The sequence below is a fragment of the Mugil cephalus genome, chromosome 17, assembly GCF_022458985.1.
Source record: "Mugil cephalus isolate CIBA_MC_2020 chromosome 17, CIBA_Mcephalus_1.1, whole genome shotgun sequence".
Taxonomy (NCBI): domain Eukaryota; kingdom Metazoa; phylum Chordata; class Actinopteri; order Mugiliformes; family Mugilidae; genus Mugil; species Mugil cephalus.
This window is the reverse complement of record NC_061786.1, coordinates 12,214,290-12,231,895: the sequence shown is the minus strand read 5'-3', so window position 1 is coordinate 12,231,895 and position 17,606 is coordinate 12,214,290. Positions and strand designations below refer to the sequence as shown.

Below are 17,606 nucleotides of genomic sequence, written 5' to 3'. Positions count from 1 at the left end.
ATTGGTGTATTTCCCAATGTTGCTGGCGTTTCTATCCTTTCTTGAAATGAGCTTTTAACAGACATCGCAGCCAGCACTGCTGTCGTCATTACTCATTCTTGTTGCAGCGTAAACCTACAAGTTTGACATCAGAGTTTCACGATGTGCGACTGTGACAAAAGCCTGTCGGCACTGGTAAAAGGGACGGGTACTTTCGGGGAGACACATGGTTACTGTGTTTCGGACAGTTTGGAGCCGATTCTCAATTCCCACCCCTACATACGACCCAACACCCCCTCTGATCTCTTGGGGTTTGGTCATGCAGCAGTGGGGACAACAAGAGGATATGACATAAATGAAACCTAAAGGCCCTGTTAAGTGGCCACAGAGAGCAGGGTTAGGGGAGGAAAGTCAGGAAGGAACAGGGGAGGGACAGACGGCAGGATCACCAAGTACCAAGCCCAAGATTTCTGAACACAGGCCAGTCAGAGATTCCTTTTTCTTTACATAATGACGATTTATTCCTGATTTTCACTGTACTGTGATTCCAGAAGATGGAATAGATGTGAAATAAATCAGATGCTTTGTGAACACACATAAAATCAGGTAAAATACAGTCACAGACGAGAGTCCAGCGAACAACGACAAAGAAACGATTGTAGCCGTATGTCAGACAGAAATGTCGACTAGACTAAACTCGCGACACGATCAGGTTTCGCTGATGAGGCCGGTCAGGGCATGGGATTCTTCGCATCAGCTAGTATCACATCGCGCCTCTCGTTAAATTTAATTTGGCTGCGGGCAAAAAATGACACAAGTGAACATCTAGTGTCCTGGCTTGTCCCCTGATATCAGATGGAACATTACCAGCGTCTTTCTTCCATCTCTAGCTGAACACAATTCAGTCTTGGCTGTTCATCCTTCATCTCACTCTCTCCTACTTCTGTAATTGTTCACCAGCAGGTTCCTGTAAATGAGCTGAAGGACATATTTGTGCAGCATGTGTTGAAAGCAAGTCCACGTGTGTGAGGAAGATGATGCGCAGGCTGCTCGCACTCCCGCAACATTTAATAGTTGTTGGCTTTCTTCCACGCTAACCTTAGGTGAGATAGAGTATATAAATAGAGCCTTACGCAATACTTTAATGTGACATAATATAATTACACACAATGGAATCTGTCAACCCTGGTGAAAACAGAGAGTCGAAGGATTGTTTTTCCTACATTCTTTCAGAGTTCGTCCTCCTCCATAGAAGCAGATGACAAGGTAGCGATTTTACACACTGGTGGACTGAGACTTGTTAGCCGAGTTTAGTTCCTAATGAGTGTAAAGCCTGCATTGGTATGCAGCGTGAGGCTTCATTTAGTGGGATGTGAAAATGTGCTCTCACTTCCAATCTCTCCATAAGGCTATTCAGGTGAGAATTAGCATTTAATTGTTCCGTTTTTTTTTTATAGTTTTTTTGCTTATGGGCCAGATAGCAGCATAGCAGTGTAGCAGAAAAGGACACAGATGGTGTCGTATTAAACTGGCTCATTTTTATGGAATCAAATTGTGTTGCTCATCCATCTTTCCATTTTTTGACCATGCACGGTATTCCAGAAGCTCCTTTCACCGTGCAGCGTTCCATCGTCCTCATCATCCCCGCGACATGAACGTGTGCAATACGCACTTTTTGACAGACCGCCTGAAATGTGACGAATAAGAAAAATCGCCAGCACACGGACATTTGAGCGTGACGCCTCAGCCAGCTTCTCAGCTGCCTTTTGATTAATATTCGTCCCTGGCTGAGTAAGGAGAGAAGATCTATCACGAGTCGTGACGTCGTCGAATTAGTGAACAATCTTGCCGCACATTTTCAGATTTTCCTCATGCTGTGCTGAGTTTATATCAGAGGCGACTGAAAACCTCTGCTAGTGCGTGTGATGCTGGAGTTGATTGCTGTTTTACGCAACATGTGATGTAGATTTGAAAAAATGAAAACTTTAATGGGTGAAATCATATACTTTCTGCTGCAACAAGAAATCCCTTTCACTCCCAGCTCCAGAGTGAAGACCATTTCCACCCCTGTTACGCAATGGATTGTTATTGCATGTGTGTGTGTGTGTGTCTCTTGGATGTGGAGTCATTCCAGCATGAATGCTGCTGAGCCAGTTAGGCTATAAGCGAAGCCCTTTCAGGCTGATGACTGACGCACGGTGACCACTGCTCAGGACAGATGTTTGACTTCTGACTCCCACTTCATTGACTTTTAACACTCTGAGCCGATCTTTTCGTGCTCTGGAAGGATACATTTGAAATGAGGAAGCAGAGAGCACAGCCACTGTACAGCCATTACTTGGTATGCACTGTGTATATGTGTGTTTGTGCGTGTGTGTGTTTTCCTCAGTGATAATGGACCATCTAGTTAATAATGCAGCAGAAGGATCGTACTGCACCACCTTTTCTCATGAAAACTCATTTATCCTTTGTCGCTCTCTCTCGCTCGCTCCCTCTCTCCTCCTCGGGCCATCTTTATAGAACTATTTCATTTGTCCCCATCGACCCAGTCTGTCAGCATTTGCACAGCCAATATAAAGCCGGGGAGGAGAGAAACAGATTGAAGTGTAAAAGCACACACCATATAAGAAGGTCCTGCTAGAGGAGAAGAAGAAGAAGGTAGAGAAATGGGAGTTACTAATGTAACTTGGGTTCTATGAATTCATAGTTTCTGGCTGTCTGGCAGAATAATATAGAAGCCTGGAAGCTTCAAAGTAGAACTTAAGTTCAGAGTAAAAATTGCAATCTGAAAATAAAAAATGATCAATGGTAAGAGCAAACACGGGTTAGTGTTTCTCATTGGTCAGTGGGGAAAGAAGAGACTGTAGGCGTACACCATACTGAAGCGTCACCATTATTTGTGCAATTGCAAGTTTTCCATTGTAGCTTTAAATATTTAACCATTACTGGACAGATAAATGAAATCTATAACTAAAACTCAGAACTGTTCTTGCATACTTCTGACACTGTGTGGACCTTTCATTGGTTATCTGCTGTTTATCATGGTCCAACTTTTTAATGAACCAGAAATTACATTTATTTTTACAGGTTGTTAAAATCCTTGACTTGCTGAACTTGCAGAAAGCCAGTGACTGTCAGACATGATCTATCAGCAACTCTTGAATGACCCAGTCATTAGTAATCAAGTAAATATGGCTAATGTGTTGAGTTGCTTTAAAAGTTCCTCTTTACTTTTCTGTTTAACCACCAACGCACACACCCACACATTCCCCAAGGGTCATGTTTGTACATCCTTGGCTCCGTTCTAATGACAAATTGCCATTTGAGCTTTTGTTTAAAAGTTCAGCACCTAGATAATAGAGCTTTTCCACTGATATCTGTTTGGTCAGCGCGATGGATTGTGGATAGGTGGATGAATGCCAGTCGATTTGAGTGAGTCAGACATGAGGTGCATCTAATTTTTCTTATTTGTCCTCTCTGTGTTTCTCACTTTGCAATTTCCTCCTCTGTCCTCCTACTTAAGACACGATGAAGAGATGTGAAGGAGGGAGGAAGGACTCAAGGCAGCCCAGTTTTATTAGAACATCACTGGAGAGTTTCTGATTTCTCGTTTACACAAATTAGATGATGAAATATTTTGTATATAAGCACTTAAACCTGCGCCTTCTGACAACCATTTATCTTGGTTAAGGTGCCTTTTTAACAATAACATCTGCAGTTAATCATGCTAACTGGCGGTCATTTCTATTGGAAATAATCCTCAATGTGGTGAGGCTCATTATAATGGGTCAAAAAAATCAGCTAAATGAGACTATTTATTAGTGAAAGAACACACCAGGCTGGTCTGGTATCTAGTTTTTCCTTACCTTTTCACTTGAATGTACGGTACTGGTATTTGTGCTGTAAAAGCTGAGCTACTGGGGATGCAGCTCACCACCACATATAGTAATAAGTATCCTTCCCTCATATATTGTCCCTCGTGGATACAGTGAAATTTGTTGCTGCAGAGGAAACCGATACATCAGTGGGATATGTTCATTTCAGGTCGTGGTGGTGGTGGTGATGGTGGTGGAGGCGGTGGAGGCAGACTGGTAATTGAACAAAATCATGTGACTAATGAACCGCTTCTAGGAAGAAATCATCTCGAGGCTCACATTTATCATCATACTACAAAACGGGCAACGTGCCACTGCTCGCTGTCGCCATCTTTCTCAGCTCAGCTCAGCTCAGCTGCCTGTTCCCCCAGCAGAGCCTGACCTTTGCTGGCGCCTCCACGCGGCATCGCCTCATCACTTTAATAGAAAGAGGAGCACTTGTTTTGTTTCCGAATGTGCTGAAAATCCTACCTTGGGGATTTCTAAGTGCTGCGGCATATTAAAATATCTTGATCTCGCCATACCTCTGAGAGACAAGTCTGCCATGAGACAGTTACAGCATTAACTGATCCGTGTGTGCCTCATGTTTTTATATATATATATAATCGTGTCCCCTCTACTCGCGGAGTAGCACGTTTACGCAGCACGCGAGTCCACGGAGCAATCGCATGAACTCTTCAACCCCTCTCCTCCCGCTCACCATCCTCCTCTGCGAACAGGCAGCTGCTCACGGAGGCCGACTGCGACTTCTCCCTGGTCTCCCTCCCTCCTTCCACGCTCGCCTCCCTCCCGTGCGCGCGCCCTCCACCTCCAAAATCCTCCTCCGGCCGGTTGCTAAGCAGTGCAGGGGCAGCTCGACACTGTTGACGTCGTCGCGTGTGTGTGCGCGGGGCCGCTTCCTGTAAACAGCCGAGTGGGTGCTCTTTGCTCCCCGCCGCGGAGAAGTAGAAAGCGAGACGAGACGGCCTAAAATAACCCCTTTTCTTACTCTCACAAAGGAGACGGAATGACGTGCGGCGAAGGGAAAAAAGAAAGCGTTACTTCATTCCAAGTGAACATTTCATAAGAAGCCGGGAGAGCGGATGTAGATAACTGCAGGAGTTTCAGGGGCTTTTGAACTGTGCTTCTTTAATGCCAGAAAGCATGAGGCCTCGAATAAAAAGGAGCACAGCTGACAGCGGCCATTTAGGCAGAGAGTTGCTGTAATTTTGCAGACAGCAGGGCTGTTGGTGTGTGCAGCCGTGCTGGACAAAAACCTTTTGTTGCATTTACTATATTAAGAGTCATGCACCAGCAGTATTCTTTGTCTAACTTTGCATTCAGAGTTTAATTAACCATGTCACACCTTTCCCCTCTTTGCTTGTCACGTTGCAGCTCAGTGGCGGTCAAGATGACGACGGCACGGTACCGTCCCACGTGGGAGCTGGCCGTGGACCCCCTGGTGTCATGTAAGCTGTGCCTTGGAGAGTTCCCTCTGGAGCAGATGACCACCATCACACAGTGCCAATGCGTCTTCTGCACACTGGTTAGTTTTCTTTTCACTTGGCGAGCTTCCCTCACGTCAATGGGGACAAGTTTAAAAAAAAAAGTAAAGAAAGAAATAAATGAACCGCAGAATAACTTCAGACAAACCATAAAGTGTGATGAAAGGATATTGATTTCACAGAACGGTACGTAAAGCTGATGCAGGGGAAAAAGCTACAGCGCTAAAAAGACGAGAAGTCTCAATTGCACGCGGCGCAAGATCTGCAGCCGCATCAAAGTAAATGTGATTGTCCAACAGACCCAATAAAAGGCGTAAAGGAGTTTTGCTGAATTGAAATCCGTAATGACTTCGGGATCTGTTGTAAATCTCTCTTGTGAAACAGCTGAGACAGAAATTGTAAAGAAAGAAAAAAGGCCAGTTTATGTCAGAGATGAGGAAACAATGCCGAGAATGACCACTATAAATAGCTGCCACTTCCTAGAACACAGTCTGGGTGGGGGCATAATTGTCAAAGTTCAGTTCATTCCAGAGGTCAACCACAATGTAAGCACAATTAGAGTGGTATGACCCCTTTAAGATACCAGTTGATAATGAATATATTTATATTGTGTTTTTTAATTAAATTTCAGTACTGTGGATTTTGATCTCTGTAATATAGTTTCACTATCTTCTCTTAAAGAGGGAATATAATTGCATTATTTTGTAATTACCCCACTAAAACACTAGTTAGTGACTAGTCAGCTGTTTCTCCATGTTCCTCACACAATAATGACTGGAGGTGGTGTGCTCATGTTGGAACTGGCAAATGGTTTGTAGGAAGCTGGACACAGGAGAATTGTCTGTTTTTGTCCGACCACTGAGGTAAACAAGGAAATACATGATGAACCAAACACCGCTAGCCACAATTTTAAGGGAGGTTCACGTCAGACTAGGCTGTAGGAACCAGAGCTACGGCGTCTGGGTAATCTGGGTTTACAGACAAACTGAAAGCAGCCATCTTTAAACATGCTCCAGCAAGCTGATTAAGTTCTAATATTTACTCTTCGTATCTGAGCTTCAACAAAATCCTGGAGCAAATATCTTACTAAATACTAAATGCTTTTCACATGTAGTCACTAATGTTGTCTGGACTGGTTGTATAGAGAGGGGTTGTTTAGATCTTAAACAAACAGTGATCAATAATCTGGTCAGTGTGTGTTTACCGACTTGTCTGGTGCATGGTGTGTTATTTTTCTTGGATGCACTGACTGGATTTTGTAATTTTTTTTTTTTCTCCTCAGTGCCTGAAGCAGTATGTGGAGCTCCTGATTAAAGAAGGCCTTGAAACTGCAATTAGCTGTCCAGACTCTGCCTGTCCCAAAAGAGGACACCTGCAGGAAAATGAGGTATTGATTAAAAAAAAAAAAAAAAAAAACTTCACTTTCATTTCTCTTTCACTTGGTGATTGGTTTCCTGTATTAGAGCATTAGGACATCACCTGCAGCATTCTATGAACTTATCCAGTGCAAAAGTCTGCAGCTGTCTAGGGCTGGATTTGTCGGTCAGAGCAGCAATTTTCATGAACAATAGACACTTATTATTTTCACAGTGGTACACAGAAAAAAAAAACCTGTCCACAGTTCATTTAACACTTTTATAATCCCTCAAAGCTCCAACTCTGCTCAAGATGAGTCTCCACCTGCTTGCGTCTTTATTCCATTATAATGAGTGCTCCTGTTTTCACAGAAAAAGCCAGTGTGAGGTGCTAACTGTGGTTCAGCCCACCGCGGCCTCATGTTTCTAATCAGTTATTATCACCGGGCTTTGATCAGACCTTAGCTGCTCTGGTCAGTCTTTCCGTTCCACCAGGAACACCTTGAGCTCGTGATTGGGTCTTCTTTAAAACAATCCCACCCGTTCATTTCTTAGCATATTACAAGTACATTCAACCTTGAGTATGTGCTCTCTGATCGTGTGTTGTCTGTGAGTGGCCCTTCTGATAAGCAACGCAGCAAGCTCTTGCAGCAATCTCGCAGAAATTAGATTTGGACGTTGCTCTGGAAGTGAGATTTTCCTGGAAGTGTATAATTGCTTTGTTCAGCATCTGTCTATAAATATACACAATGACCTGCTTATTTCCCTCGTCCTGCTCCTTCTCCTCTCTCCCTGCAGATTGAGTGCATGGTGGCCACGGAGATGATGCAGAGATACAAGAAGCTTCAGTTTGAAAGGGGTGAGTCAATAGCACGTCAGCGATGGCTCCCGTGTTCTTCGGTGGGTGATGTGTGTGGGCAGTGACTGTTAAAGGCAGACACACGTGGACCCGTCCGTCCTCCAGAGATACTACACTTTACAGTGACTTACAAAAAAGGATGACGACGGAGACGTCTTGCACGTGCAGCTGAACTGCTGCAGGCTCTGTGTGGAGGCAGTCATCCACCCCCTGCGGACATTTTCACTGTTGAATTACACCGTGGGGTGTAAGCCAATAGAAAAGATTTGAGCCATCGTTGTTTGCCCATTAAATTTCAGTCTTCGGCGCTGACAGGTGTTGGCAAGCCATCTGTTTTCTTTGCGTGCACTTTGCGGTGAACAAACAGGGAGCTTTCTGTTTATAGATTCAAGCCCAGTTACTGTGTGTGACCCACCTGCAGGGAATATTTCTCAACCCTGTTAACCTCATCATAGTCTAGCACCAGCTCCCATTAAATTAACATAAAGGGAAAAGCCTCCCATGTCTTTGTTCTAAAATTCTGATGGAAGTAAATCTGTTATCACAGCAAGACCCTTCATTAAGGCCTCTTCTTTCCTCAGTGTGTTGCTGCATATTGGATGTCTGCAGTTTACACTGTAATAAATGTTAGCTATCGGGTGAATTGCTTGGATGTCAGGGCTGGAAATATAACGACTGGTCTGCGTTGCTAATCGGTAAAATTAGAGTCGTGTCTCTACCGGAGACGGCAGTATCCAAGCTGTGCTATCGGTCTTTGATGGTGCTCACCCTGCAGGTTCTCCACCTACGCAGGAACACAAACTGTACCCAGACCATGCAAACAGCACCTGCAGGAATAAATGCATGAACATGAAGACAAACGCGTATTTATGAGCACAGATTGGGTGCGTGCGCAAATGAATAAAAAAAAAAAAAAAAAAAAAAATCTTCAGAAGGAGCTGTTGATTCAGCCTGGATAAGGGCAGTCAGCCGTCTCATCGATGTCCCAGTCCAGTCAGGCAGAACAGTTGCTGTAGCCGTTCCATATTTCTCAGGCTGAGCATAGAGCGCATGTGGAATGTGTGCTCACAGTTCTTGGCAGAGATTTAAGAGGACGGTAGGGCAGGATACAAGGGCAAGCGCATCGTGCTTTATAGAAGTGGCAAAATAACTCATCTTAAAAAGTAGCGTGACTGTTCAGAAGTGTTGAGAGGAGTCACGGACATAAGGTAACAAACAGATGCAAAATCGATGAACATTTCTACGAATGAAATGCTTCAGTGTACCCGTGCACAAATATGATCCTTGAAAACTATACATGATAAAATATGTATGAGGCTTTTACCAGTTTGCAAGGTTACCCTCCATGTCGGATGTAAATTGATTGTCCCGGTGTAACTAACGCTCACCGCAGCTCACTGGAAATATGTAACCTAGAAAACTGTCCAAAGAAAAACTGTTCATTAATTGGTTTTTGATTTGGCCGAACTGACCCGATGAGAGAGCGACTGTCTGTGACCTAGCTCTTCTTCCGTGTAATCAGAGGTGCTGCTGGACCCGTGCCGGACATGGTGCCCTTCCTCGACCTGTCAGGCAGTGTGCCAACTGAAGGAAGCGGACTCTCCAGCCCTGCCCCAGCTCGTCCAATGTGCTGTGTGTGCTCTCGAGTTCTGCTCGGCCTGCAAGGCTAACTGGCACCCCGGGCAGGCCTGCCAGGAGAACAACCTGCCCATTACCTCCTTCCTACCAGGAGAAAATAGGTACTACTTTAAATTTTACTAAGTTTACTGTGAGCTGCAACTTGTGTGAAACTCTTGTCCACCTGTCCACTATTTCCTCCCAACATTTTATGGTCCATAGTCATTAGTTGGAAAACTAGTTTAGGACACAAAATGGAATAAAATGTATAATTCTAGTCATGATATAGCTGAGTAATATTATCCAGTTGTTGTTAGCCAACTTAAAGGTCCCATATTTTCCTTTTTTTTTTTTAACAAAGTAATGTATTTCCTACATGTCCCCAGTATGTTTTTTTTTTTTTCAGCTCTTAAAAACAAACTGATCATTTGTTCTACCATACTTTTATATCCCTGGTTTCTCAGCCCTGCTCAAACGAGCCGTTTCAGTGTCTGTAGCTTTAAATGTGAATGAGCTGCTCCTGTTGCCCCTTCACCCTTGCTGGAATTGTCCTTCCCATTATGTGGTCTTAAACATCTGAATGACTTGTCTAGACACACTCGTTATGGTCGATAGAAAATATAATAATAGTGGGACAATAATGGGATGGCATTTACTCACAATTTTATGGGAGACATGTTGTTATTATTATATAAAAAGGTGTACCTTTAACTTTTACACCAATATTTAAAATGTATTATCTATTCCAGTAACCTAACAGCGTCTCGCCATTAAGTAGCACGTGCTTCACTTAAACTTTATACTGTTAAATATTATTCAGCACTTTATAATAGCGTGCACTTTCTCACAGCTGCAATAGTAGCAACCTCCATGATATGCTGAGCTCATCTGACCGGAGGAGTGGACCACTTATCAGCGTAGAGCAGGACTCGCTGAACGTGTCCTCTGGCGGCTGCTGCTCAGCTGAACATCAGCCAACACTAAGGCCCAAATTAATAGGAAGACATAAAACTATCTGCTGAAACTAAACTGCAGGGAGGCGAGCCGAGATGGGTCTGTCTCTCCTTTTAAAGACGTAGAAAGTGTCTGACGGTAGAAGAAGGTGTCCCGGAAACATCAACTGACCCATTTCCTGGCAATATCCTCTTACTGTGGAAATGTCATTAGCTCTGCGGAGCTTTCCTCTACCTGCACAAGTTCAGGACTGAGCTCAGAGGCCACAGTGGAGGGAGGGTTTTTAGAGGATTAAAAGGTCTGCTCTTAGTTGTGAAGAGTCTTGTCAAGTGTGGGAACTACCCTTGTTCACTTCAAGTATGTCCCTAATGAAAGCTAGATTCAGACGGCTTTATTAGTGCTTCGAGGAAGTCTTAGTAGAAGTCTTTACCGAAATTGCAAGTAATGGTTGATTGATTCTGCTTTTTTAATCAGATTTAGAGCAATGTTATTGAGGTGTCTATAATGTGCTATAATATATTTAAATTTCACATACCCGACCTCGCGATGAGGCCCCAAATGACAGATTCCTGCTCACACCGTGATTCAAGGAATTGGCACAGGATAAATGGCAACAGACTGATTGACACCGACGGGATAAAAGACTAGGAACAAGGTCAAGGCCATTTAGTGATTTGGAGTGCTGTCTAGGTTGACTATTGGCTCCTGGACCAAAGCTGTGTCAAAAAGGCAGTATGCATTGACTTATTTTGTATTTAACCTTAATTTATGAGTAAAAAAAAAAACAAACCAAATTCACTTTGTTTTCGTCTTTTCACAGCTCTTTCTACAAAAATGAAGAGGACGATGCACCAATCAAGCGTTGTCCCAAATGTAAAGTTTACATTGAGAGGGACGAGGGCTGTGCACAGATGATGTGCAAGAACTGCAAACATGCCTTCTGCTGGTACTGTCTGGAGTCCTTGGACGTGAGTAGAATCTTATTTTCCTTCATATGCACCGGGGGAAATAAAAGCAGGAAGATCATAAAATTTATTCCAACTGGAAAAAAAAGTCTACAGATCAATAATGCATTGGCACTGTATAATCTTGCATGTAGAGGTTTGTCTCTCTGTGACAGCAATACCTTCCATAATCAGGAAATTGTAGCTTAACCTTGAGAACTGATAAGAATAGGATGAGATATAGCTGTTTTTTTCCGCCAAGTAAAATTCATCATAACGCTGATGAAAATGGCAGCCTAGGCTGAATTAAAAACGGGCGAGTTATGACTAGCAGTGCTTTATGTAATCTTAACTGTGTGAGTGCAGACAGCCGGACCACCATGTTCCCCCGAATAGCAACCCTTGTCTTTCAGGCTTCTAACGGTGAATCTTTATCTGTGTGTATGTGCCAGGATGACTTTCTCCTGATCCACTATGACAAAGGACCCTGTCGAAACAAACTGGGCCACTCCAGGGCGTCTGTTATCTGGCACAGAACACAGGTGAGAACAGCCATGCCTCCCAACGGCGTTCTTTTTTTTTTTTTTTTTTTTTTTTTTTTTAGCCATGCAGCAGCATGTGGTCACACCCCTGTTCCCTGGTTCTGCCTCGTACTCGCTTTGAGTGGTGAACTACTATTATCTTGACAGCTCAATAGCAAAATGACAGCTTGATCCGCATGCAGCGACGAGTGTCTGGTGGTCGGCGTCCTGCTGTTTAAACTCATTACGTGCACCTTTTTTTTCTTTTTTTAAACCTTTACATAACCAGTTGCCCCTTCTTCACCTTTAGGCAACTAAATAAAATGACATGTAAGGGATTGGATATGAGGTGTAATCCCCCACATCTGAAATTGCATATGAAGGATTAGAGAAGACATGTACTTTCACACGTGATAATGTATTTCATTTTGCGTGACGCAGATTCTGTGTTCCCAAAACGTCTCCTTACTATTTCCTAGCCAAATATCTATTCGCGGATTGGCACGTCGCTTTGTCCAACATACTTGTTAGTTTGTCAGCATTAGCATACACATTGGCATCTGTTGCCTAGTGGGGCAGGCTGAGTCATATGATTACAGTTCAGCTGGTGGAAGCCAGCTATTGCTTCGCTGCTCTGTGTCTTTGTCCCCCTGCTCTCCTCGTCTCACCCCCCACCCCCTTTGCTCTTTCACATCTTAAAAGCCTCACTCATAAATACCAGATGTACCAAGATGAATCTATTTTGTGTGGCAAAAAAAACAAACAAAAAAAAAAAAACACTTTCTCTCCCTTGTCTGTATGTGACGACATGTGGTCTATGTTTACAAATGACACAAATCAACATTTAGAAGGAAGGTCGCATGAAAGCACCATGGAGATCTCTTAATAGGACCAAATTGTGGTTCACTTTCTACTACAGCCCTCTCTGTTTACAAGACTAGACTAAACTAGCAGTAGTGATGCAATATTTAATGACAAGCACAGCGCTGCCTGCGAAATGATCCTCCAAAAATGCACAGATTTGTGCTCAAAGCAAGAAAAGCATTGTGCTATTATAAGTCACTGCCGCATGTGACTGCTTGTTATGTATTACATGTTGTTGGCCCTGGATTTGATGGTGTCTGGCTCCCCCGTGTGGTCAGTCAAACAACTTGCAACGCTATTAAAGCTACACAGAAACATACAAATATTTAAATATTTTTTATTTTTATTTTTAGCTCTGCACCACTTTACTTTTCTTTTAATGCATAATGATCCCACAATTATTTCATAATACACACGTGAGTTTACTACTGGTAAACAAATTTCATGCAAAGCAATGCTGCTTGTGAGTCAACTGCCTGAATTATGCGTAGGACTTTACTTGGACTAGTTTAAGTGTGTGTTTTTTTTTTTTTTTGCGTCTTGACAGTTTGGGCCCGAGTTGTGTGCTTCCTCTCTAGGCTGCTCCACTTGATGTCATGATAACTTGACAGTTAAAGTGGTGGTTTCCTGAAGTTAAAAAGAGAAAACCTAATTTAACTGCGCAGGAAGACCAAACTATCCAGAGTACATTTAAGAACTGCGTTGAAAAGGTTTGGTGTTTTGTCAAGCACTGAGTGACATCTGCTGGCCAACATGGGTCATTGCAATTGCTGGAGAACACATTTAAATGTTTAGTACGATTAGGAAAAACAATACTTAATTTGGTGACTTCCTAATTTCTTATATAATAAATATATTGTGCTTTTTTTCTGTGTTTCTGGTGCTGCTCCTGTGCCAGGTCTGTTGAATTTAACAACTTCCTAATTATTCTTTCTTCATCCTTCTGCAGGTCGTGGGGATCTTTGCTGGCTTCGGCCTGCTCCTGCTAGTTGCCTCCCCTTTCCTCCTCCTGGCCACCCCCATCGTCCTCTGCTGCAAGTGCAAGTGCAGCAAAGGCGACGACGACCCGCTGCCAACCTAAACCCGCCATCGGAAGTTGGAGCGGAGAGCCGCTTCAAGGATGGTCCATCTTTCTTTGTCCTTTTCACCCCTTTGCATTCTTTTCCTCCCACCAGCTTCGAGAGCTTAATTTTTTGGGGCTGAGCCTGCAGCAGCCCCAGCCGCTTTGGGATCCATCGCTCTGCATGAGGGGAGGCATGGCAGAAAAACGTTGGTCTGAAGAGAGGGCGCGTGGCCGCAGCTCGGACTTGTCGAGGGACCACAGTGTCCGTGGCGGTGGATTGAGGGCGTGGAGGATAACGCCACTTAGGACTGCGGTCATTGGTGGGGCATTAGAAAACAGAGGACAGATCATTTTAAGAAATGCTCTCCTCCTGTACGAACTGTGTCGCGCAGGAGCCACCGTCGGAAAGAACTTTTGCTTTATAGCTCTGTTTTGTCGGTTTGTCGTACGCAACAAAAAGCTTTCCCACCCCCTGACCACCACACCCGATGTAGCTCTACAGATTCAGTCAGTAGCATAATAGAGTTGCACCACGCATGTTTGGTGTTCACTCGCCTTGCACATAGAAACATGAACCCTTTGACATGTTTGCGGCTGAGGTAGAGGTGGGAGACTGTTGTCGCTCTCAGCTCGATGTACAGCACGTCCTCTCGATGATGTCAATGTTTTATAATCTTGCGCTTTTAATAGAACCGTGCTCAGAGTAGTGTCTGTGTGTTGTACTTCGGAGTGTTTTCCAGTCGCTAGGCTGACATATTAAAGGGGATTGCCACTCAAATTTAAAAGAAAAGAAAGATAACATTTTTATACCCCAATGTTATTTTTTTCGTTATTGATACTGTCTTCAGTGGATTATTTTACATACGCCTTCATTTAACTATTTCATTACTTACAGATCTTGACATTCATTTCCCAAGCAGAGTGGTGCTCCCCTTTAATGTGAGCGTTTATTTAATCCTAAGGACCTTGTATCCACATGCTGTGGAACCATTTTAATACTTCACCAAAAGAGATGTCACTCCTCTAACTCTCAGTCCCTAGGTGGTGGTTTAGCCAAATAGAAATTAATAGCCTTAAATTGAGAAGGGCCAAAATCAGGCATTTCCCTGGAAAAAAAAAAAAAAAAAAAAAATGTCAAAAGTCAAATCCTAATAATCCCAGGGAAAGCAGAAGCATTTTAAAGCATTACAGTCAGTCGGTGAAGCCCTTTATATCCAGATGATTCTATGATGTCATCCATATACCACTCTGTTAATAGCCATAAAGTAAAGAAAAAAAAAACGTACAACGTAAAGTGATGTTCTTTGTGACCTGGGGCCTGTATTTTCCAGGCCTCTTTTAAGCGGGAGAACTGATCGGCAACAACATCGTCCTGTTCGATCCAGAGCTCAACTCAGATCAGATCTCGCTTTTTTTTCTGAGACGTAACAAAATCCCCTTTGGCCAAAATTGCAAACTTGCATATGTTAGTGGTCCATGTTTTGTTTAGTTAGACCTCCAACAACAAGCAGCTATTCCTTGCAGGGACATCAGAGAAAAAAAAAAAAAGCCTATAGAATAAATATAAAAGAATGTTCAACTTTTGGACACACGAGTATTAAGCTGCTCTGTACTATATCACTTTATCTATGCAAGTTTGTACATTAGCATTGTTACAAGGTTATCCACTGGTCATGAGAAGTCATGAGAAGGATTACGTCTCGAGAGCTTCAGAATGTCACAACACGCGCGCATATCATGGCTTTAATTTAACCGGGGAGGTGTTCACTCTATTGGAGCTATTTTTAAGGTTTGCACGACAGGATTTAGTTCTCTAAAATTTCTTTTGAAAGTTAAGCGGTTTTCCAAAAACAGTCTTTGATTAAGAGGGAAGGAAAAAAGTGATAATTTTTTAACAGATTTTTTCAGAAATGTTTAATTCGGTGAGATCATTCCCACCATTTCCGGTCATTTGCAAGATTTGCAACCAAGCATTTCCTTCGACAAGCCATTTACTTTATCAGTTCGCTTCTGGTGTCATTCAAGAGCGGAGTTCATGTAGCATTTCATGAGAAGTGTTACCGAGAGATCTGAAGTTAACCAGAGTAGCTAATCCAAATTAAACAGTAGCTAATCATCTGATCCTGTCTTCATAAATACAGCTCTGATATTCACTATAACAATCCTCATTAGTAGCCTTATTATTATTATTTTTTAAGTACATTTCTTGTAGCTTGTGTTGCTATCACTGACCTCACCTCCTTTATGATGAGCACGATCATTTAATATGAAAGCCAGTTCCATTTCCTACCTTTCTGAGGTACCCCGCGAACTCCTGATGCTTTAGTTGTTTTTATGACAATCGTGCCAAGCAGATTTTTCCTGGAAGGGATGTGGAAACTGAGCTGTTTAAAGTACGTGCATTTTGACCAGTCCATCCGTATTTGTAATGTATTAACGGTTTTTAACAGGGCGGGAAAATATTTGAATGCTTCTTTATGTAAGCGCTGCACTGTACGTGGGTTTTAATTGTTTTACTTCTCGGTGGGGTCTGTGACGTGCGTGGCATGGTGTTTTAATGGAACGGAAACTGGGCTTTTCAGAGGGTTTTCCCACTTCAATGCGTCAGGGTCTGATATCGCCTGGAAAAGTTCGCCCAGAATATTCACTTAAAGTCCCGAAGGAGGTTCAAACTGACAAACCGTTGCCACTCCTGTTTTTTTTTTTTTTTTTTTCTTGATTACTCGTTCATTTGCTGACACAGCTGGACAGCTACAGACCGTATTATGCAACAAACACAAGGGCCAAACGCTACAACCACTGCTCTGTCACATTGCATAATAAGTCTTTTTGACCTATAAAATATAACTGCTTCACATACGTCATCAGCACGGGTATTGGGGGAAAAAGAATGATCTCTGGTTATAATGATATTAGTTTGTATTCCAAGCGCTCAGCATCTACTATCCTAAGATCCGGTTTGGTTACGTGCAGCGATTTATATTTTATAACTTGTTGTGTCAAGAGATGAAGCTGCATGATTTTTCTCTGACATGTTAAATATTCTAATACTGTAGCCTCTAAAGATCTTCGGAACGGTAGCATCGATGAACGCGTCATCCAGCTTCTGTTCTGTTTTCCCCTTTTGTTAAGAAAATAAAAAAATATATGACGTTCAGCCCTATGATACAGTGTCGATCAGCCGTCCAACATCCAGTAGACGGGCTTTCTTGTGTCTGTTTTTGTTGATTTATTTGTTTGTTTTTTGTTTCTTTTTTTTTTCTTTTTTTACACCCATGTTACATCATAGTTTATGTATTTGTATTAACTGTTAAATGAGCGGAACTCTTCAGACCTGATTGATCAGTGAACGACAATTACCAGTCACCTCAGTAGACGGATTGTTTCCAAAAGGAACTGCTGTCCATACTCGAAGACTTTTTATTTAGAGATGGTAAACAGCATCTCTGGTTGAGTCGCTAGTTGAGAGGTAACTGACCTTGGAAGATATCAGCATTGTAAAATGGCATATTTGAATCAGCTCTGTACAACGTTAGACTCAGCATCTCAGTATATCTACAGTTCCACTAACACTGTGACACCCGGTATTAAAGGTTGTTGTTTTTTGTGATCCGTTTCTACCTCTTTATTTTACATCCTGAAATAAACTTACCCCGATGATGTTTTGTGGCGTCTTAGGTTGTGAAATGGCGCCCTCTGGTGATGAAAGTGTATACTGCCGCTTTCCATTAACAGGGATCTGAAGTACAAGGTGTGCATAAATCATTAAGATCAGCTATAAAATAAGTTATTTTAAGTCAGTCTGCAAAAAAAAAGAATTGTTTTGCTGTTTAGTCAAGAAAATAATACTGCAAGTATTCATAAACAGAGGCAAGCAAAACAAGCACAAGATCACAAACTGATGTTGTCACCAAGCACAATACGTTCAATTGTAACAGTTTAAATCATATAATGACTTTTTAAATATATTTTTTTTGTATCGTTAATACAATGACCTTTCATAGAAAATATTCACACCCTCTCATCTAGCCTTTGTTTAACTTGCATCAGGCATCTTTCCTTCATATTCACGGCAGCTCTCTGTTCCCGGC

The 17,606-nt window shown here is 42.6% G+C and overlaps 1 protein-coding gene across 1 annotated transcript in view; it reads left to right on the top strand.

The window, feature by feature from the left end:
* Window positions 1-17,125, top strand: part of rnf144aa (ring finger protein 144aa) — a 29,586-nt gene extending 12,461 nt beyond the window's left edge. Inside the window, exons 2-8 of the mRNA XM_047610203.1 lie at window positions 5,229-5,379; window positions 6,621-6,725; window positions 7,492-7,552; window positions 9,075-9,291; window positions 10,944-11,091; window positions 11,520-11,609; window positions 13,402-17,125. Of these exons, the coding sequence (XP_047466159.1) occupies window positions 5,245-5,379; window positions 6,621-6,725; window positions 7,492-7,552; window positions 9,075-9,291; window positions 10,944-11,091; window positions 11,520-11,609; window positions 13,402-13,533 (888 nt within the window). The 5' untranslated portion in view covers window positions 5,229-5,244 and the 3' untranslated portion in view covers window positions 13,534-17,125. The remainder of the gene's footprint in view (window positions 1-5,228; window positions 5,380-6,620; window positions 6,726-7,491; window positions 7,553-9,074; window positions 9,292-10,943; window positions 11,092-11,519; window positions 11,610-13,401) is intronic.
* Window positions 17,126-17,606: the final 481 nt, after the last annotated feature.